This window comes from Tubulanus polymorphus, chromosome 12 (genome assembly GCF_964204645.1).
Source record: "Tubulanus polymorphus chromosome 12, tnTubPoly1.2, whole genome shotgun sequence".
Lineage (NCBI taxonomy): Eukaryota > Metazoa > Nemertea > Palaeonemertea > Tubulaniformes > Tubulanidae > Tubulanus > Tubulanus polymorphus.
Genome location: NC_134036.1, coordinates 9,800,487 through 9,823,563, shown reverse-complemented (window position 1 = coordinate 9,823,563; position 23,077 = coordinate 9,800,487). Strand labels below are relative to the sequence as shown.

The following is a 23,077-nucleotide window of genomic DNA, read 5'->3' as shown; positions in this document are numbered from 1 at the left end:
CATACAGATAAAGATGCAGTCAGAAATATAGCTTTTGACTTGACGTTGTGATTATTATCCCTGCTTTAAGCTGCATTAAAATTGTTATAAGGCGCTCGACTTGTATCAAAACGGTAAACCAGTTTCTTAACAGCAGAGACGCTTTGTAGAATATGACTGAGCCAATGTAAATTTTCGAGTTGACGTTCCATGGCCAATAACGCGCCATGGCGTCGTTGCCGACTTTCGTGAACAGCAAAAAATAACGAAATAATTCGAGGATGAATTGTGCGACTAAGAACAAATTATCGATAACGGCTAACACAGTCAGTAGAAATGCCGATCGATGGTTGTATTTCAAACGCACGAAAATCAAAATAACCAGCAAGTTCAAAATGATTTCTACGAAAATAAACGGTGGTAAAACAAACGCGTTCATCCGCCAGTGCCCGCTCCCAAAAGTTGGACAGTCCGCCGTGTTATTCAAGCGCGCATCTGACATATCCTGAAATTCTCTATTGCTGAAATTCAATCGACTCCGCGAAGCTTGTCTCGTTTTTAATGAGGGTTTTTTTTCGTGACAAGGGGAACATTGACATTTTAATAGCATTAGTGTTTTAACAACTACCACCTTTAGAGTTTTAACAACTACCACCTTTAGTCCAGTATACACAGCAGGAAAGCGCATTGAAAGAAAGACACGTTTTTAGCATTTCTTCGCTGTTCATTGCATACATTGTTATGAAGAAGTCATGTTTGATATTCTTCCTACTGTTTACAACTATAGTATCTGAATTTTGAATTCGCGGTGACATTTTTCATATTCTCATGTTGTTTCATTTTCATTTCATAGTCCAGAAATACCAGAAGCTCCATTGCCAGGAAAATCATGTTTGCAGTCGGCTACAGATAGTAACTCGGATGAGCCAGTTGTTCTTGACTCAGGTACATTATTTGGGCTTACATTATCTGAGTCCATTATGACCTTATTTTCTGTCATATAGATATATTTTGAATAGTTGTTAGTGTATTGCTTTTCCATTTTATTCATACTTCTAGTTTTTCAGAAATAAATGTAGTACAGAGGAAATATGATTTTAGATATTTTGATAAATTAAATACTTAGATTATCAATTCAAGAAGTTCGCCGTGGCAGCCTTATGGGAAGAGCGAGAAAGCTAATTTTCAAGCTTTCATCGATGGGTTTACCCCATTACACAAACCAAGTTTAAAAGAAATTTCATTTGATGTGTGTAGAGCTCTAACAAGAAATTCAATATGTCCGCTGTGGCCATTTTGGATGAGCGAGCAATGTAATCTTCAATAGGTTTCATCCCTGGACCTACCCCACCATAGCTACCCAATTTCTCAAGAAATTTGCAGGTTATTTGAAGTGTGTAGAACGCAAAAGCGGACCCGCACATGTTGAGTAAAATATAATGTCACCCAAAGTATGTCTCTCAAAAATTCAATACCGTACTCACTTTCCATTTGCCTCTCTACAGATAATATGACCTGGATAATAGAATCCATCACTCCACTTTTCAAGAAGGGTTTCTAAAACCCGGGTTTTGCGGAAAACTCTGCATTGAACCCGTGTTTCGAGCGTATTGGAGATGCATAACCCGGGTACAAAATGCTAGTGTAGTCATAGCTAAAAATGCAGTTGCTTGAAATGCTTACAAGGCGCTTGCCAAAAGTATAATCAAATGATGTGAACAATCCAAAATTGCAACTGAGCCACTGTAAACAAGGTTTATGCAGTACAAGGCCTCGTCTACTTGCATAATTACTCGTCTCAAGCCTCTGTGTAGGAAACTGGCTTTTGATTAACGTGTGACTTCCGACTTTTCAGATGATCTGGTAGAAGGAAAGCGCGTGCGTAGATCAAAAATATCTGAATCGGGAAATCCATCACCCGCCACTACTAGTGCCCAGAAGTCACCACCATTTCCTACTAAAACGCCTCCCCAGTTAGAGACAACTCAAACAGAGACTATGAAAGCGGAAACGACGCCCACATCGTGTGTTGCGCTAAAAAGGGGTAAACGAGGTGGCCGGTTGAATCTCGTTAAACGTCAAAAACAGGCAGCGAAATCAGGTACTAGTGATGCTACCGGTAAGTGAAACCCGGTCCCGTTTAAAAGTTGTGACCTGAGAGTTTGATTCGCCGGCATCAGTTGTGTTTCAGCCACGTTTTAATTCAAAGTCTTGACCAATCAGTTAGTATAGTTATGCCATTTTTGACTCCAGCCATTATTTCTGGACCCTTAATGCCTTGCCTAGAAAAGATTCTATCTAATCCTCTGTCTTATCCACGTCCGCTGAGCCAGCCATCTATGATATTGGTCATCCAAAACTATTTCTTTATTCATTATGTGTTAAACTCTTCCAGCTGGTTATTTTGATACAACCGCAACCTCGACTACTAAACCTGCTAATACAAGTACTCGAAAACGCAAAATAAAGCAGCCAACTGCAACTAGTACTCCGTCTGTGAAAAAATCAAAACGAGATGAAGATGTGACAACCGACGTCATAATCAAGCAAACATCTTTGAAATTTGACTATGCTAGATCTTCAGGCATGAAATATTTTGCAGCCTCGACAAGTACTGCTGAAATGGCAACAGATAATTCGCTAAAGAGCGGCCAGTTGTTCATGGGTTACGCCTTTGTTCTGACACACGGGAAATCTGAAAAAGGTAGTTATCAACTATATATGCCATAGTTCAAATCCAGCTGTAAGCATTTATTTGCTTTAAGTATGTGTACACTTATCTCATGGAACTCCTGTTGTTGCTTAGTCATGAGTCATGAAATTACTGTCTGGAAATATATCTTACAAAAACCTCTTCATTGTTGTACCATGTTGTACCATGCGTTTCAAAATGACCATCGTTCCGCATATTGGTTGATTAGCAGGCACGGAAGAATTCGACAAAGATCTTATTCGAAAGTTAATCACGACTGGAAGCGGTATTTTACTCGAAAAGGTTGACCCAGCAATGGTAAGAATATAAATGTCTTTTAGCCATCTTTATTATGGCTTTTCGCCACTGTCTTTTGGCTCATTCAATCTCATTCAATCTCACAATGAAAAGAAACTGTTAAAGGGGTTTTCTTTTTTCACCATTTTAGATAGCGGCCGCGACGGAGGTTTTATTGATATCGGACTCATATCAAAGAACTATAAAGTATTTTCACTGTTTAGCCAGCAGTATACCACCGGTTTCACACCAGTGGATTTTGGATTGCTGTGAAAAGGTAAGTTTAACTTGCGATAATAAAGATATTGAGCAACCCGTTTATTTTTATTAGTATTCGCGAAAATATTAACATTTGGTTGTTGAAATTTTCCAAAATCGAAAGCAATCGTAAAGTTGTGTATGTTAGTCATATAGATAATGGAAAAGTTATGTGGTTCGGGGATATTAAACTTTAACATAGTTGTAGCAAACAAAATTTGAAAACTTTGCCTTTATCGTCATACCAGCTTACATTCTACATGACCTAGTTGATTGGTATGATGTTAGTAGGGAATCCCAAATGAATTCTTCGTAGGAATCTTAACGAATTCCTTAAATGAAATTTTGTGCCGTTATGCCTAACCAATTCTGAAAATTACTTTTCCACAGTTGATTGTCCAAGGCTAGTCATCGTCATAGATTCTATGGTAATAACTTGGCATTTTCTGTTTTGTAGAACCAACTGTTATCGTACAAGAACTACTTGTTGCCGGCTGGAATTGATCAAGATGAATGTGTTATTGAATGGTATCTATTTCTACTCTCCTTAACAGACTTGATGATGTTCAATTTCTGATGAATAAGATACAACACTCAATAATCTAGGCAATTTTTATGACCCTGGCTCAACTTTAGTCCAACGCATTCACCACAACCCCGTTCACATGTGGCAGGGAATTTCAGGCCGGGGTCATTCAAGGATTTGCCTCATTCCTAGTTTTATCACCTATTCTTATGATGATACACTTTTACGACTATGATTCTTCCCTTGTTGCTACTATATAATAAATTATCTCTAATTGCTGGCAATAGAGCTATTACATAGCCAGGCATTGTTCACATTTTACCACCCATCACTGAGGATGAAGCAGTTTGTTGAAACTGCCCACAAATAAGGAACAGTATCATCATGATTGCCAGTAAACATTTGATAGATTTGATTTGAATTATTTGAATGATTGTTTTAGGATCAGTAAGGCCCGACCGCTGAGTGGATTGGTTGTGTTTTTCGCATCCGCTGATAAACAATTGAAAGAAGCGTGGACGGCAATTTTGATAACAGCCGGCTGTGAAGTGATTACCATGTTACCGAAAAACATCGTTCCAGCTGAAGGTAAGTTTATTTTGAATTTTGAAAAAAGATTTAAGGCCAACAGGAACCAATTTAGACTCCCCCTTATACAGTACTGCTCAAATCAGTAATATCAGTGAATTAACTAAAATTTATTTCGCAAAACCTTCGATTCTTGGCTCAGTATGCAGTCATCTTGGTGATATATACAATCCAATGCTACTAAGTAAGGCGGAGTCTACTCTATTTCTATCTTTTTACTGAAATTGAGATATTTTTTGTGTTTTCGTTTTTACAGGTGAAGCTGTACCGGAAGTGATAGCGACAGATGCTTCTTGTCCAGTCAGCACTTCACAGTGGGCGGAAATACAGGACATTCCCTTGGTGTCCATCGAATGGGCCATCCAATGTTTAATACAGGGAAAACGGCTACAGTACGATCATCCTTTCTTTGAACATCACAATCAACAGTGATGGCATCGAAATAACTCAAACCGATTATTCATTGTGTGTTGTCCCGCTATTCAGATTTATTGTCTATTATTATACAGTCGAAAACTTTAAATAATTGGTAGTAAGCCCACACTTGGACTAATAATGTACCATCATGAATGACCATCATGGAAACTGCCATATGTCTCAATCCAGTTTGGCTTAAACTTGTACGGTACGGTACTTAAATCTATGGACCGGTGAAGTTACTTTGAATCCGGAATCCGCTTGATCCCGATGTTAGGTCCTAAATTATCTAGATTGAGTGTGTTTTTGTGTAACAGAGAATCCCTTCAATTTTATTTTTTTAATACCGTTATGTAGTTTATATGTATATGTATTACGAAAAAATGTTTTAATGGAGAAATGTTGTAAATTTCTGCCAAATGGTTTTTAATCTGCATACTGTATACCGATAATTTGATCATTTTTGTTATACATGTAATTTAGCAATTTTCTGACTTAACAATCATGCAAGAATTTTATTGTCTGATCGAATTGAATTTTAGACATTTTAGAATAGTCTCAATGTTGCATGTTTTGATTTATTTTTATCTCGGGCGAAGCCCGAGATGTTGTAAAGGGTCCAAAAATCGAATTTTTGCTAACAAATGAGGTTGTAACATTGACCCAAAGTCATGCAATCTACTAGGCTTATGTGCAACGTGTACCTTGATCATGCGGCTAAAATCTGTTGGAAATGGAATTTTGAATATCGTGTTCATTTAAGAGAAATCGACAAATTTGTGGCAATTTTTAAGAAAATTCCAAAGAGCATTTTGTTTCATAAAACGTCTTGAAGGCTGTTGTACATCGTTAAATTGATGTAAAATAAATGCTCCCTGCAGTTAGCCAATCTCCCTGTACTGTAGTCAGTATGCATTGTGTGAAAACATTGCCTCAGACGTGTGGCCTAGTTTTAAGTTTCCAGGAAATTGGCTGCCTTCCAAGCAACTGCCAATCATTCTAGGACTAGGAGTAGTGTATATTCCATGAATTGTTTCATTTTGAACTCATCATTTGATGCTCCGGATATTGTTCTCTAGACTATTAGACATAGGCCTGAACTCACAGAGAAACTGAATAACTAGTAGATATGCTCCATTGGTCCCACATCTGATTAGGTCCCACAATTTTTTCATTTGACTTATTGCGCCCGAGATATAAAGATCCGTGGATCTCTTGTTTCAATAGAATTTATATTCAGATTTATTGTCTATTATTATACAGTTGAACACTATTCACAAAAACTTTAAATAATTGGTAGTAAGCCCACTCTTGGACTAATAATGTATCATCATGAATGACCATCATGGAAATGTCTCAATCCAGTTTGGCTTAAACTTGTACGGTACGGTACTTAAATCTATGGACCGGTAAAGTTACTTTGAATCCGGAATCCGCTTGATCCCGATGTTAGGTCCTAAATTATCTAGATTGAGCGTGTTTTTGTGTTACAGAGAATCCCTGCAATTTTATTTTTTTAATACCGTTATGTAGTTCATATGTATATGTATTACAAAAAAATGTTTTAATGGAGAAATGTTGTAAATTTCTGCCAAATGGTTTTTAATCTGCATACTGTATACCGATAATTTGATCATTTTTGTTATACATGTAATTTAGCAATTTTCTGACTTAACAATCATGCAAGAATTTTATTGTCTGATCAAAATTGAATTTTAGACATTTTAGAATAGTCTCAATATTGCATGTTTTGATTTATTTTTTCATTAGAATTTATATATGAAATGTTCTCTTACAGAAAGATATATAGGAAAAAAGTATGAAAGAAATTTATTTTCTTCTCGTTGCGTTTTTTTAGCCCACTTGGGACTTTAGCCCCAGCGGGCTATTGCGTTCACTTTTCGTCCATCCGTCCGTTTGTTCGTCCGTCCGAACAGACGGAATCCAGTTATTTTGGGAAGTTTTGAAGACGCTTCAATGTAATCTCTTGATATTTGAGTTACACATGTATCTACCCCAGACACATCTTCAGCCCAAAAACTGGCCCTGTCAGAATCAAGATGGCCGACTGGCAGCCATTGTTGTTTGCCAGAATCAGCACTTTTTATATGTTTTTGAACTTTTTGAGGGAAATTTTGAAGACGCTTTGATCAATTACCTTGATCTTTCGTATATATTTGAATCCTCTCAGGGCCCATAAACATAAAAAGTTGAAAAGGTCATAGGACAGCCATCTTGATTCCGATCGACCCAATTTTTCTCATGCTGATGGGCCCTTGGGGGATACAAATATATACGAAAGATCAAGATAATTGATCGAAGCGTCTCTTCAAAATTTCCCTCGAAAACTTCAAAAACGTGTAAAAAGTGCTGACCGGGCCAGTTTTTGGGCTGAAGGTGTGTCTAGGGTAGATACATGTATAAACCAAATATCAAGACATTACCTTGAAGCGTCTTCAAAACTTCTCAAAATAATTGGATTCCGTGTGGGCTAAAAAACCAGTATTTAGATTGGAAGATAAATTGGATTTCGAAAGAAAAAAATAAGGGCCGATTCCACGATTTGTCTCTTGAGTTTCGCAATCTGAAAGTTAAATTGGTGGTTGGTTGTAAAAACATGATTTGCTCTCGATTAGACTTTTGGTTTATGTCACTGTGTCACTCTACTATCTCTATCCACTTCTACTATGACCTGCGGTCACAATTTGTACTCCGATTGGCTGGAATTCCTGCACACAGTTCCGTCGCATCGCAGCTGGTCGGTTGCTCTAGAAAGTAGCTGTCGGCCTACCCTACGAGCAATCATCTCAGCTGTGTTAAAGAAATTCTGGCGCTACCGACCTTGAACCAGGTTCGTTAACGAAATACTCATCTGCCACAGCGAGCGGAAAATGAAACTGATGAGAAACAAGCATTCTTTCATGTGTGGCCTAATAGGGATACAAATCTAAGAATCCAGGTAATAAAATAAAATGGAAATATTATTATTGGTAGCGCTCAGGAATTTCTGTTCAATTATCGTCCTGGTAAATCCTCTCAGTAAGTAACTTAATTTGCATGACAAATTTCTACTAGTGAGTTCTACTAGGCCACAAAATGAAAAACCCTAGTTTCTCATCAGGTTCTTTCTGGCAAGTGACGAGGGTGGGCGAATTGTTTTTCAAAAATGAAGTTTTTTACCAACGCCACAAACAAAAACTAGTAATGCAAGTAGAACAAATGCAAAAACTTCATTCAGAATCAAGAATCTCCCTTAACCTTTAAAATCAAACTGCGACCTTTAATCGAAACTGCGACAATAATTTTCGCTATTTACATGCTTCCTCGGAATGAAGTAAAATGAAACGAACCTTCCGCTATTATTGTTACAGTTAATTAATGTGGATTACCGGTTTGTGAAGGATGAGCATGAATGCCTGCAGAAAAAACCACTGTTGCACATTATACAGTTATGCGGACGAGCGGGTTTTAATTTTCAGAGACGATTGATGCTTTTCTGGTGGGGCGAGCGCATTTGACTTTTTAATTTTTATTGGGGACTTTTCTTATGACGCGGGCGGCATACGACTTTCTTGAGAAACTTGGGTATTTCTTTGTGTGGCCTAATCCTTTTTTGGTTTAGAGGAAGGGGGTAGGGAGAGCCAGGGGGAGGCGAATGGGGAAGCAGAGCCTAATCCTCAAGTTTTACTATCCACCAGTGTTTAATATCAGTGTCGTCAGCCAGCTCTCCAGCAAGTATTCGTCACAGCTCTCACAGACGAAGAATGTACAATGACCAATCATACACAACACTGATATCCGGTATTTGCGAATAAGCATGTTATATTGTAACTTAGGTGCAAGGTTATTTACAAAATACATAACACATGAAAATCATTTTTTGAGCAAATATAGTAACAAGAAAAAATGAAAACAGCAGTACAGCCAGGTAAATAGGAATCACGGGATTTCAGTCTATCAGTACAAAACAACTAGATCAAAGTTTATTATCGATTCAGGTTTAATAAATGTGCCACACAGAGAATTGAAAAGATCAGAAGTTCGGACTAAATCTAGGCCATATCAAAGTTAGTTCAGATTAATAAAATAAGTTCTAGGCCTATATGTTAAATGCGAATGAAAGGGTTCACCAGGGACACCATACCCAAAGACAGATGGACGAAAAGTAGACAACACTAGCCCGCAGGGACTAAGATGGGCTAAATTTTTAGTATACATTTGCTTTATAGAAATTGATGTACAGTATAAGCACATATCCCATGAGTATAAGCCAATGTTGTATAAGCCAATTCAGTTAATATGCGAACACTTATTATAATCTTCATTTCGAAAAACAAATCATAAATTCGTTCTTTCACATTTTTTTTATGGTTTTGAGATCACATGATATATTTCATAATCATTCATAATATTTTGTTCAAATCTTAGAATGTCCATTGGATTGATGAACTTTTTTACTGTCATTAGACAAACCCTTGGCTACATGAAATTTTTAGTAATGGCGGTATATCTATAGCTTTAATATATAACATTTGAAATGCTGAACAATCTGACAATTTCAATATTCAACGCCCCCTGGTGAACATACACTGAAAACAATTACCATGAAACTCACCACAATTATAAAACTAAGAATTATAGAACATGTCATGAGCTACAACAATACATTGCGATTACAAAATATGCATAGGTACCAACAATATAAATAGACAAATCGTATGATTCAATATTCAACTCCCCTGATGGCAAGAACAAAAATTGAGTGTTCCCAATTCCATCCATGTGAGGAGTTGTATCCTATGGTAGTGCTGAAAATAATCAAATATCAAGACTAGGAGTTAAAAGCTGTTGATATTTTCCTCAAAATCCTTCCTCCATTTACGAATGAGGACTAAAAAAAGACACAAAGATGGCTGCCAATTGCGTGATATTGACTGATCGTAAAATCAGTTTGATATGCCTCCTATATGATCCCTTCCCAAAGGTCACTGAAAAATGGCAAATCATTAGGAAGCTACAGGTCTCAGAATTGAGACCAAAATTGACCTCATAACAAAAAAGGTCACAGGACGGCCATCTTGTTTATGATTTACTCAATTTTTCTTACAATGTGCTGATGGAGCCTTGGGGGATACAAATATAAATGAAATTCAAAATTTCTCTTGAAAACTTAAAAAAATGTGTAAAAATGAGAAAAAAATGGCTTCATTCTGATTGAGCCAGTTTTTGGGCTGATGATGTATCTAGTAGGGTAGATACATATATTAGACAATCCATTTGTCTTCAGAATTTCCGAAAATATTCCATCTGCGGACAATGGATAAAAAGTGAAAGCAATAGCCCGCTGGGAATAAAGTTTTAGGTGGGCTAAAAATCGAAGGCTGGGGTCCAGAAAGAAATAAAAGGTATTTCTTAGATATAGCAGCTATGTCAAAGGCCTCTATCAGGGTCCGACCCTATGTTTTAGATATATTCGAAGAAATGCATGTGAAAAGCTGCATTTCTGAGAATGAGTGTCAAATTTACAGATTTTCATTTTCTCTGTCCTGAAAGGGCAACCTCAGTAGGAAGGCAGGGATCCAGACAGTAATAGGGATAATGGGCTTTCAGGCCAAAGGTCGAACGGTCGAGCTCGTAAAAAATGAAAAAACATAAAAATAATAACAATTTCTACTTGAATTACTCGCAAAACTCATAAAAATGAAAAATAAATTCTCACACGCTCGAATTTATTTTTCATTTTCATGAGTTTCACTCCTAATTCAAGTAGAAATTGTTATTATTTTTATGTTTTTTCATTTTTACTCACCCGCCCGTTCAACCTTTAGCCAGAAAGCCCATTATCCCTATTACTCTTAAATGTTATTCATATATATATGAATAATATTTAAATCATTGAACTTCTAAAATCAATTTTAATAAAAAATATAGTATTAAAATGGAAGCAAATAAATACTACTGCCCAACATGTAATATCGATATAGATAAATCTCAAAAAGCAAGACACAATAAAACTATAACACATTTAGAGAATAAATTGAAACTAGAATATAAGGATGATATATTAGAAACTAAATTAGAAGAATTAAAGAATGAAAAAGAAACATATAAATGTGATACATGTAATCAATCATTCAGTGATAAAAGATATTATAAAGAACATTTAAAATCTATAAGTCATATTAGAAATAAGAATAATGATATTTTAGGTGAAGATTATTTTGATAATGATAACGATAAGAAACAGAAGACAATTAAAAGAATAAAAAATAAATTAAACAATAAAAGACCATATATGGAAGATGTAAGAAATTATATTAATTCATTAGATAATAAAAAAGATATAGAGATAACCGAAGCATTTAAAAGTGATATTGGTCCAGCAGCTATCGAGTTTAAATTTCATAAAGGTAAAACATTAGAAGAAAATAAAAAACATTTAGAAAATATGAAAGAAATAATAAAAATAATTACAGATGTTGAATATCCTAAAATTAGTATATCAGTTAAAGTAAAGTTTATAAAATCTGAAGATAAACCAATATATAATATAAATTCTCATTCACAACATATTATATCTAAACAACATATAGATGATAAATTAAATAAATGTTATAATGAAATAAAAACTAAAATAGAAGAAAAATATTTTGAAGGATCTGGTTTAATATTTGATGAGATAATATTTATAACTTTACATGTTTATAACACAAAATATAATAAGTTAACTAAATCAAAACCAATTGATGAAAATAATTTATCATATTATAAAGAACCCGATATTGAAGCATCAAGTTATATTAAACTACCATTTAAAACTAATGCTGTAATAAATATACAAAATGAAGATGATAAATGTTTTCTATGGGCTATAATAAGTTGTTTACATCCAGTTGAAGATTATAATAAACATACTTATAGATTAACTCATTATAAACAATTTGAAAATAATTATAAGATAGATAAGTATCCTGTTAGAATTAAAAACATCCCCAAAATAGAATGAGATAATAATTTAAAGATAAATGTATTTGATTTAATTAAATTACCAAATACGAAAGGAAATAATATTAAACATTATACATTAGAACCTTTATACCTATCAAAAGATTATGATTCAAACGATGTTATAGATATACTATATTATGAGAATCATTATATTTGGATTAAACAAATAGATTTATTTTTCAAATCAGAAAATGATCACCATAAAATATATCTATGTAGAAAATGTTTACATAAATTTAGTAATGAAAGTACATTATTAAATCATAAACAACTATGTGATAATCATGATTATTGTAAATTAGTTTTACCAAATGAAAAAGATAAAATATTAGAATTCAAAAAAATATGATTACAAAAATAAAGTACCATTTGTAATATATGGAGATTTTGAATCATTAAATAAAGAATTAACTGATCAAGATAGAAAAGAAATATATTATAAAAGAAAGAAATTAAATTCTAATGAAAATGATTTTTCAGATGAACCACCAATAACAAATACTATTAAAAAGATTCATCAATCAGCTGCTGCTTTCGGGTTATATATAAAATCTGATTACCCAGAACTAATTGAAAGTGAATATTATAATTATAGAAATGAAAATGTTATCAATCATTTTTGTGACTTATTAATTGAATATGAAATAAGATTTAGTAAATTATTGAATACAAATAAAGAAATAATTATGACAGAAGAAGATAAAGAAGTATTTGAGTTTACAGATAAATGTTATTATTGTGAAAAGATATTTAATTATAAAGATAAAAAAGTAAGAGACCATGATCATTTGAACGGAAAGTTTAGAGGCGCTGCACATGAGAATTGTAACTTACAAGCTAAGAAAATTAATTTTGTACCAGTTATATTTCATAATCTATCAGGATATGACGCGCATTTATTCATTAAGCAACTATGTCATAAAATAGAAGAAATTAATAATGAAATAGAAATATTAAATTCAAATAGATCAAAAGATAAAATACCAACTTATAAATTTAGAATGTTAGCTAAAACATCTGAGAATTATATATCATTCCAATTTGGATGCTTAAGATTTATAGATTCATATAGATTTTTAAATAGTTCATTAGATAACTTATCTAAATCATTAGTTGATGATGAATTAAAGATATTAAAAGAATATTACCCAAATTATGATGATTTTAAATTAATGAGATATAAAGGAGCGATTCCATATTCTTTCTATAAAAATCATAATGATTTTAAAATAACTGAATTATTGAAAGAACAATTCTATGATGAATTAAAAAATGAATATGTTAAAGATGAAGTTTATAATAGAACATTGAATATTTGGAATCATTTCAAAATAGAAAATCATGGACAATTAGTAGATTTATATTTAAAATCAGATGTATTATTATTAACTGATATATTCGAAAGGTTTAGAGATGTAAACCTAAAATATTTTAACATTGATCCATGTCATTGTTATTCATCACCAGGATTAACATGGGATTGTGGATTAAAATTTACAGATATAAAAATGGATTTGTTAACAAATATAGATCAATTACTATTATTTGAAAAATCTATAAGAGGAGGTGTTTCAGGTGTATTGGGTGATAGATATTTCAATGTAAATGATAATCCTGGATATAAATTATTATACATAGATGCAAATAATCTTTATGGTTGGGCAATGATGGAACCACAACCTTATGGGATGTTTGAAATAACTGAAGTTTTACAAATTGATAAATTTGATTGGAAGAAAAGAATCCTAGATATTGCAGATGATTCAGATATTGGTTACTTCTTTGTTGTAGATTTAGAATACCCCGAAAATATTAAATTCAAATCTAGAAATCTAGCATATTGTCCCGAACATAAAATTGTTAAACATGAAGAATTATCAAATTATCAAAAAAGAATTAAACCCGATAATCATATTCATACTGAAAAGTTAATGGTAACTCAAGAAGATAAATATAATTACGTTGTGCATTATAGAATGTTAAAATTCTATTTGAATCAAGGAATGATATTAAAAAAAGTACATAGATATATTTCATTTAATCAATCTAAGTGGTTAGAAAAATATATAGATTTTAATACTACACAGAGAACTGAAGCTAAAACTGATTTTGAAAAAGATTACTTTAAACTAATGAATAATGCGTTCTATGGTAAGACTTGCGAAAACATAAGAAATAGAAGTGATATTGAGTTAGTTAGTAATGGTAAAAGAATTAGACATTTACAATCGTATCCGAAATTTATAGGCAACAGAATATTTGATGAAAATTTAGCAGCAGTTAAAATGAGAAGAACTTCTATGAAGTTCAATAAACCTATTTATGTTGGTGCATCAGTTCTAGAAATTTCAAAATTATTAATGTTTCAATTTTACTATAACATATTACAACCCCATTTTGGAGAAAAAAATATAGAAATATTATATCTAGATACTGACAGTTATATATTAAAGATAAAAAGTGATAATATAAAAGATGATTTAAAATCATTAAAACATCATTTTGATTTTAGTAACTATCCAAAAAATCATGAATTGTTTAGCAATGATAATAAAAAAGTTCCTGGGAAGTTTAAGGATGAATTAGGTGGTGAAGAAATGATAGAGTTCATTGGTATTAGATCTAAAATGTATTCATATAAAACTAAAGAACATGAAGCTAAAAAGTTAAAAGGAATTACTAAAAGTGTAGTAGAAAAGAATATTCATTTCAAAGATTACATCAATTGTATATTTAATGAAGAAGTTAGAAAACATAAGATGAAATGTTTAAGATCTGAGTACCACGAAATGTTTATTGAAGAGATAGAGAAGATAAGTCTAAACCCATTTGATGATAAAAGATATATTTTAGATGATGGAATCCACACAGTCGCCTATGGTTGCAATTTAGATGAATATATAAAATTCAAAAGAGAAGAAACAAAAGAAAATGAAATTATGAAAAGGATTCTAACGTGTTAATAAATTTCAATAAAAATTTGTATAATAAATGGAGAGTAAACAAGTACACAGTGAATTCTTAGATAGAGTTAAAGATACCACAAATGTAAAATCTGTAGATTATAAATTCAAAAAGTTAACAGAATTAACAATTCACAAGAAATATTTAATTACAAATATTGTTACAGTTACTAACAAATATGGAGATAAATTAGTAATTCATTTAGAATATGAAGGATTAAAAGGAAATAAATATAAATTCAGAACTTATTTACCAGATAGATTTCATAGATTATCAAGTGAAGATCTAAAAGAATTATGTTCTGGAGATTTCTATTTCGTATACAAAGGTAAGAATGAAAAAGGGCACCACGATATTGATTTCGAATAAGAAAATATGTAAAATAAATGGTGGAATTAAAAGAATACAGAATATTTGTTGATTCTAGAAAACTTACAAATTATAAATCTCATAATTTACTAGTTCAATTAGATAGAGAATTTAAGAATTGTGTAGATTTAAAATTAGTTAATATAAGTTTATGTAATTCTTTTTATAATATATCGGATAAAACTTTTGAACATAGAGGGTTTATGATTTATATGAGAAATAAAGATAAATGGTTTCATATATTTTTAAAACCAGGATTATATAATTTAGAATCATTAGCGCAGGAAATTAATAGAAGAGCTCGGTTGAAAATCGGGGGTAGTTCTGTATTTGAAATTAAATTTAATAAAATTGATAGTACTAATAAAATAAGAATAAAAATATCTAATGAACAACATAAATTTATGGTAAACAAACCACTGGCTAAAATGTTAGGAATTAAACCACTTACAGTTACTGGAAACGCAGAAGGCAGCTCAAATATAATACCTTTTACACACTTTTATATTTATTGCAATTTAATCGAGCCTACAAAAACTTTCGAAGCAACTAAAGAAACAATTTGTAGTTCTAGTATACTAAATATTTTACCGCTAAAAAATGTTAAACAATTTGGAACTCAAATAAATTATAATTTAACAGAATGTGATTTTAAACCTTGCATTCCTAAATTTAATAATTTTAAATTAGAAATAAGAAATCATAATGGATACTTAATTGATTTAAATAACTTTCCTGTGATATATGAATTAGTTATAAGATGTAAAGAGTAATTTTTTCACTATATAAATGATTATAACTGTTGGACCGAGTATATGTTTTGGATTTGATTTTAAACGTGAGAAAGAAATGAAATTTAACATTAATGATGTAATTACACATATCAAAAATATTGCATTTTCTAATGAAACAACATTTGAGTATGAAACAACAATAGATAAAGAAACTTTTAATGTAGAAAAGATTACTGAGTCTTTAAGATTTTACGAATTAGATGAAGATTTTATCATCGATGATATTAAAAAAATAATAATTGAAATATATGATAATCATAAAACTAGTAATGAAATAAATGTTGAAATAATCATCACTAAGATAACTAAATATTTTGAAGATAGTAATTTTTTTGATAAATAAATGAGTGATAATAAGTGGATAATAACTGGATTATATAATGGCGCATTACTATCAGTTGGAACGGTTGGTTATTCAATGGTATTAAAAAAAGTATTCAAAATGGGAAGTGTTAATGTTGATAGATTTGATATAAATGATATTTTAAAGTTAACATTAGCGGTTACTTTATCTAATTTAACAATTGATTATTTGGAAAAACAAAAATATATTCCTCCCATATAAATGCATAATTTTTTTGCTAAATAAATGGCTTCTGCAATTATAACTATTATAGGATCGGCAATTGTTAACGCTTTAGCATTTACTGGTGGTGGTTATTTATTTAAACATATTGATAAAAATAGTTCATTAGGAGAACAAAGAAGACATAACTTAGCGTTAGAGAAATACAATAAAGCTGCAGAAGAATATAGAGAAAAGAGACAAAACTATATGGATTATATTAACAAAGAATTATATGATCAGAAGATTTCACATAGAGATTTTCAATCAGTTGATGATGCAATGAGTTTATATAACGCAGTAACCAATAAAGAAAAATTACATCTATACAAACCCAAATTATCAGATTATTATACCCCAAGTAAAGAACAACAGAAATATGAAATAATATGGATTTTAGGTGGAACTGTTATTGTTATATTTGTTGCTTATAAGTTTACTAATTAGTAATTTTTATTCTAAATAAATGGAAGATAAAGTTGATAGTATTGATATTATTCCTCATGATATAAATAAAACTAAATTAAAAATATATTTAGAAAAACAAATATTAGAATTTGAAAGTGACTTAAAGATAAAAAAGAAAAAATATTTAAAAAGTAAAATTATATATTATGTGATTATAAGTGGTTCGGTTACAATTAGTTCTGTAATAACATTTCTAGCAATATTTAGTCCATTAACACCTTTAGCTATAACAATTGGTGTATTAGGATTAAGTTCAAGTGTTTTAACTGGTTTAAGTTCAAAATTAAATATAAAAAGTAATAAAGAAAAAATCAAAAGTAATATAAAAGAAATTAATAAATTAAAGAACACACTAGATTATATAATAAGTTTAAATGGTCATATAACAGTTGAAGAACAAGATAAATTATTAAAAGAATTAATAAATTATTAATTTTTTTAATTATATAAATGGTAGATAGTTTTCCAAAAGCTTTCCAATATAATAAATCAATTAAATATAATATTCCTGCAATAGATTTTAATAAAGATATTACATATAGAAATGAAGTTTTAGATTCATTAACTAATTTAGAAATTTATGTTACTGAAACTAATAATTTTAATGCAAAGATGGAAAATATATTTCATGTATATTTAATTAATTTTAAAAAATTGAAAGATGAAAAACAATGGTTATTAAAATCTAATATGAAGTATTGGCAGAATCAATTAAATTTTGCTGTTTATTGTGCAGCAACAGGATGTGGAATTAGTTGGAATGATCATTTGAATAATTCTAAATATAAACTAATTCAAAGTTTATTTAGATTTCATACATACTTTCAAATCAGAATAATATTAAATGAATTAGAGTGCGCTTTACCAGGATCTAGGTATTTCAAAGAATTAGATGATAATATCAATTTATCAAAGTTTTATAAAATTTGTAATGAATTTAATATAAATATAAATAATTCTGATTTTAGAACAAAAATTGGAACAATAAGATCACTTCCTTGCCCTAGAAAGATTGCAGAATATTGTGCACTTCCCATACCATCTAATAGTTTTTATAATATCTATAATAAAAAATTAGGTTATGGTAAAATAGAAACAAATGATTTAGAAACATTAAATTTCAATAAATTACCGAAATTTTATGATAATTTAAAACAAGAAAACAATAATGGTTGGGTTTATTTTATTTTAGAAAATAGTGAAGGTTTTACTAAATCAGGTATAGAAAGAATAAATCAATCTATTAGAACTTATTTGATTTGTATTCTAGGATCACAAGTTGAAACAAGATCACCGATAATTGGAAATTTGAATACATCATTCGATACACAAAAACAGTTTAAAGTTTTATTTGAAGATTCCATACATAATGATAAAAATAGATCGATTCCAGAAAACATTATAAGATATCAAAATTATTTAGATAAATCTCATGTAAGACTAAATTATTGTATAGGCCCTAATCTATTAATTATTTCTAATGATTTAGTATTAAAGATGGAAAACATAATTGGTTATAATAATCTAATTAAAACTGCAACAATAAATAATTCATTCGGATTGAATGATATAAATAAAAAGATTATTACTGCTCCAAAATTAATGGAAGGTGAAAAAAATAAAAAACACATTCAATCAACTGAAACTAAAACTAAAAATATTAAATTGGATAATGATTCTAAAATAAAAGATTACAATACATCAGAAAATAATAGAACTGATAAAATTCAACATGATATAATTAAACTAAATGATGATAATAAATCCCATGAAAATACTAAATTAGCTATAACTTGTATAGGAATTGTAATCGGAGGAATATTATATTTTAAATTTTAATTTTTTTATTATGTAAATGGATGTAGAAGATATTCCATTGGATGACATGGGAAATAATAATGAAGGATATATTGATGATGATTATAATGATGCAGAAACTAATATTGATAATGATGATGAATCAGCATATAATTCTAATTTAGCAGATAGTGGTTCTAAAGGTCAATCAACAGATGAATTTGATAGAAGAACTAGATCGAGAATAAATCCTGAAAATGAAAATCCAGATTTAGTAAAACAAAATTTAGAATATAATGAATTTATGTATGATTTTCAACATGTATTTAAAGATTCTGGATATAATATAAATACCAGAGGCGCTAGACTTTTAGTACAAGAATTAAAGTTTTTAGATGGTGAATATTATTATCGTTTGAAAGATGATTATTATATTGATATCTCTTATAAAAAACAAAACAAAATATTAGCAGAATCAACTTTGCTTAAGTCTGACTCATTACTATCTAGAATTAAAAGAATAAGAAATAGTAATGAAATAGAAGATGTAACACAAGAAGAAATTATTAAAAATGAAAGAGTATTTAAACAAAGAATTAATGAATTATTTGAAACAATCAATAATAATTTAGAACCAGAAACAACTTCTGAACAGAATATAACTTCCAAAACTAGTAAACTTAAATCAAACACTGAAGTTCAAACTGAAAAACTTTTACCGAATGGATTACTTGATGCAACAGATCAAGAAATAGAAGCTTTAAGTATGTTTTCTAAAAAAACAATTAGAGAAATAATAAGTATACGAGATGAAGCTGATAAAATTGCTCGCGAAAAACATATTAGATATAATAAAATTAAACCTTTAGAAAATAAATTATTTGACACCAGAAAAGAATTAGAACAATTAAAATTAGATAGAGAATCTAAAGTTATTGAAGAAATTGAATTTAAAAAAAGAAATGCATATTTAGAAAAAGAAATTGATGATTTAGAATATAACATAGAATTTCAGAAAGAAAAAATGAAATTATTATTAAAATCATATGATTATTGTATTAATAGATTAAAAGTTGTTGTTAAAGAGTTAATACTAAAACCAAATTCTGACATATCACTAAAAGACAGAATAAAATTATTATTTAAGTTTGAAGGAATAACAATTCTTTCAATTCTAACAGCTGTAACTATGTTATTTACAACAATAGGTTTAGCTATATCAAATGCTTTAAAATCTACTCCTACTCCAAATAAACCAGATAAACCTCCAGGTAATAATTCTATATAAGATAAAGTTAAAGATGGTTTAAAGAAATTAGCAAAATATTTATGGGAACTATCAAAGAAATCTGCTGCAGCACTACCAGGAGTTATTGCTTCAATTGTTGGTTTTGTTTTAAAATCTGCAGGTAATATTCTTAACTTTGCTGCTGAACATATTATTTTATTTTTAATTACAGTTGTAAGTGCAATTATTTTTGGGTTAGTGAATATGATTAAAAATAAATAATTAATTTTTTTGTTAAATAAATGAGTGGGAGTTATATAAGTCCTTCTAAGATTTCTAGAATATCTAATGCTATTAAAGCAGAAAGATCACATCATATAATTACTCATAACCCTTCAAATATTAATCCCGATGAAACTTTATACGTTAGAATTCCTAGATTAACACAAAATACTTTTTACGTTCCAAACAGTATTTATTTATCAGCTGATATAAAAGTAATCGGTAATAATAATAATTATGTTGTTGATAATGTTGGAAGATATTTGATTAAAAAGTTAACAATAAAGATTGGTCCAGAAACAGTTTTCTCATTAGATGATTATAATTTATTTATGCACTATAAAGATTTATGGTTAACTAAAGAAAACAGAAATAATATGATATTTCAAGGAATCCAATCAGAAAACCAAAATAAATTAAGATCAGAAGCTAATAGCGCAATATTAACAAATGATGTAGATAAATTAATAAAAAGTATATATGGAAGCAAATATAAAATTCCATTAGACTTTGAATTGATAAATAATAATGCACCTTTATATAAATACGCAATTCAAGAAGATGTTATATTTGAGATAACATTTGCTCCTGTAAATGAAATTGTATTATCTAGCGTTAATAAAGATATGAGTTATAAATTATCGAATATATGTTTAGAATATGATACAGTAACTGATGAAAATATTGCTAGAACAATTCAAACTCAATACAATCAAGGATTTTCATTATTATATGATTATATTGATAAATTTAAAACTGTAACTATTAATGCAAATGATGAAATAATAAATGAGAATATTAACTTTCCTAGAAGATCTATTAAAGGTATATTAATATTTTTTACTATTGGAACGTATACTAATGGCGCAATAAATGTTGACAATTATTATAATCCTGAAATAACAAAAGTAGAAATAACTATTGAAGGAATAGCGAATAAGATATTTTGTCAAGGAATGAGAATGATAGATCAATGGGTAGAAATTAAAAAACATTTTATGAATGAAAAAGTAAAATCATTTGAAAATTGTAACATTAATCAAATTGATTATTATACCGGTAATAAATATGCATTATGGTTAGATTTTAGAACAACTGAAGATAATTCATTACATGGTTCTGGAAAAAAACTACAAAACACTAAAGATGGAATACAATTATTCATGACAAAGAAAAAGGGAATCAAAAATTTTAAAATGCATATTTATATTATATCTGACGCACAATTAAATATTATAAATTCACAATTAGATAGTGTTATGTATTAAAATTTTAACTTTAATAAAAATATATATAATAAATGGAAGGTAAAGTATATAAACATATTCCATACATCGATACACATGAAAATAATGATGGTTTATATTATGTAATACCTTGTAATATAGCTTTGATATTTGATCCTATTTTTAAAAATTATAAAACTAAACTAATAGAAATCGATTATAATAAAAGTGGTGTTGTTAATAATAGTGTAATTGATAATAATGTAATACCTACTACTACATCTGTAATACCTACTACTACATCTGTAATACCTACTACATCTAATAACGTAATACCTACTACATCTAATAACGTAATACCTACTACATCTGTAATACCTACTACATCTAATAACGTAATACCTTCTACATCTAATAATAAAATAATATTAGATGTTAGTGAAAATAGAAATTATTGTGGTTATTGTAATGGTGAATTTTCAAACGCTCCATCAAATTGGAATAAACATATGAATACAAATTTACATATTACTAATGTTATAGAACGTGTTGGTTTAAGAGAATTTATAGAACACCCATTTAGATATGTTACAAAGTTTGTTTCAAATAAAAAAGTAAATGGTGAAAAAATATATGAAGATTTATTATTAGCAACACCTAATAAAGATGAATTAGATTTAACCGATGCTAATGAAATATTAGGATCAAACACTGTAAATGAAATATTAGGAGCAAACACTAATAAAGATGATAATGAAAATGATGCCATACACCCACATGATGATATAGTTACAGATAAACATATTGATATAAAAGATTCTATGAAACATAAAGAAGAAACTTTTGATGATATGATAAAAAGGATCAATAAGCGTAACAATGAAACAACTATTGGTGGTGTGGTAAAAAAGGTGAAAAAGGTGAAAAAAAATTATAAAGATGTTGGTGTAGATTCGGTAGAGCATTTAAATATGTTGTTAGCGTCTGATAGTGAAAGTGATTCAGAAAGTGATTATCTAAAACTCGAATAATAAAGGTTGAAAATTGTATAAAATAATAGAAAATAAAAAAGGGGTTTAAATTATTTAAGGTATCTAATAGGGTATCAGGTATTAGGGTATCAGGTATTAGGGTATCAGGTATTAGGGGTATCAGGTATTAGGGTATCTAATACATAGGTATACAAATAGTTATTTTATAAATTTATATTCATATGGAAATTGTAATCTCAGTAATAATTTTGAACCTTTATTATTCTTTAATTTATTCATATATTCATCATGTAATTCAGTAGATATAATTTGATTTTCTTCCAATGATTGTTGCATAAATTTTCTATCTTTGTTGTAGAATAAAACTAGAAATCTTATATTCTCTCTAAAATCTTTCACAATTGAATTATATTTCTGATTTAAAACCCATGTTGTTATCCCAAAATGTCTACCAGAGAAAGCTAAATAACATAACTCACTTTCTCTAATTTTAGAATCATGTAAATTTGCGCAATCATCAATAATAAATAATGTATTTGATCCTTTATAAATATCTAATACAATTTTTATACAATTATCTAAATTTTCTTTTACTATTTTAGGGTCTAATATAATAAACTTTTTTAT

The 23,077-nt window shown here is 29.5% G+C and overlaps 1 protein-coding gene across 3 annotated transcripts; it reads left to right on the top strand.

Moving 5' to 3' along the window:
* Positions 1-515: 515 nt before the first annotated feature.
* On the top strand, positions 516-6,103 carry LOC141914027 (TP53-binding protein 1-like). Of its 3 annotated transcripts, none has more exons than XM_074805273.1 (8): positions 516-924; positions 1,835-2,080; positions 2,582-2,683; positions 2,901-2,989; positions 3,120-3,245; positions 3,684-3,754; positions 4,195-4,340; positions 4,597-6,103. In XM_074805273.1, exons 2-8 carry the CDS (start codon positions 1,978-1,980, stop codon positions 4,770-4,772), a joined length of 813 nt encoding a protein of 270 aa, XP_074661374.1. In that variant the 5' UTR covers positions 516-924; positions 1,835-1,977; the 3' UTR covers positions 4,773-6,103. The 3 variants fall into 3 exon arrangements, with proteins under 3 accessions (XP_074661374.1, XP_074661373.1, XP_074661372.1); XM_074805272.1 differs by having other exon boundaries at positions 2,375-2,683; positions 2,904-2,989; XM_074805271.1 differs by having other exon boundaries at positions 2,375-2,683.
* Positions 6,104-23,077: the final 16,974 nt, after the last annotated feature.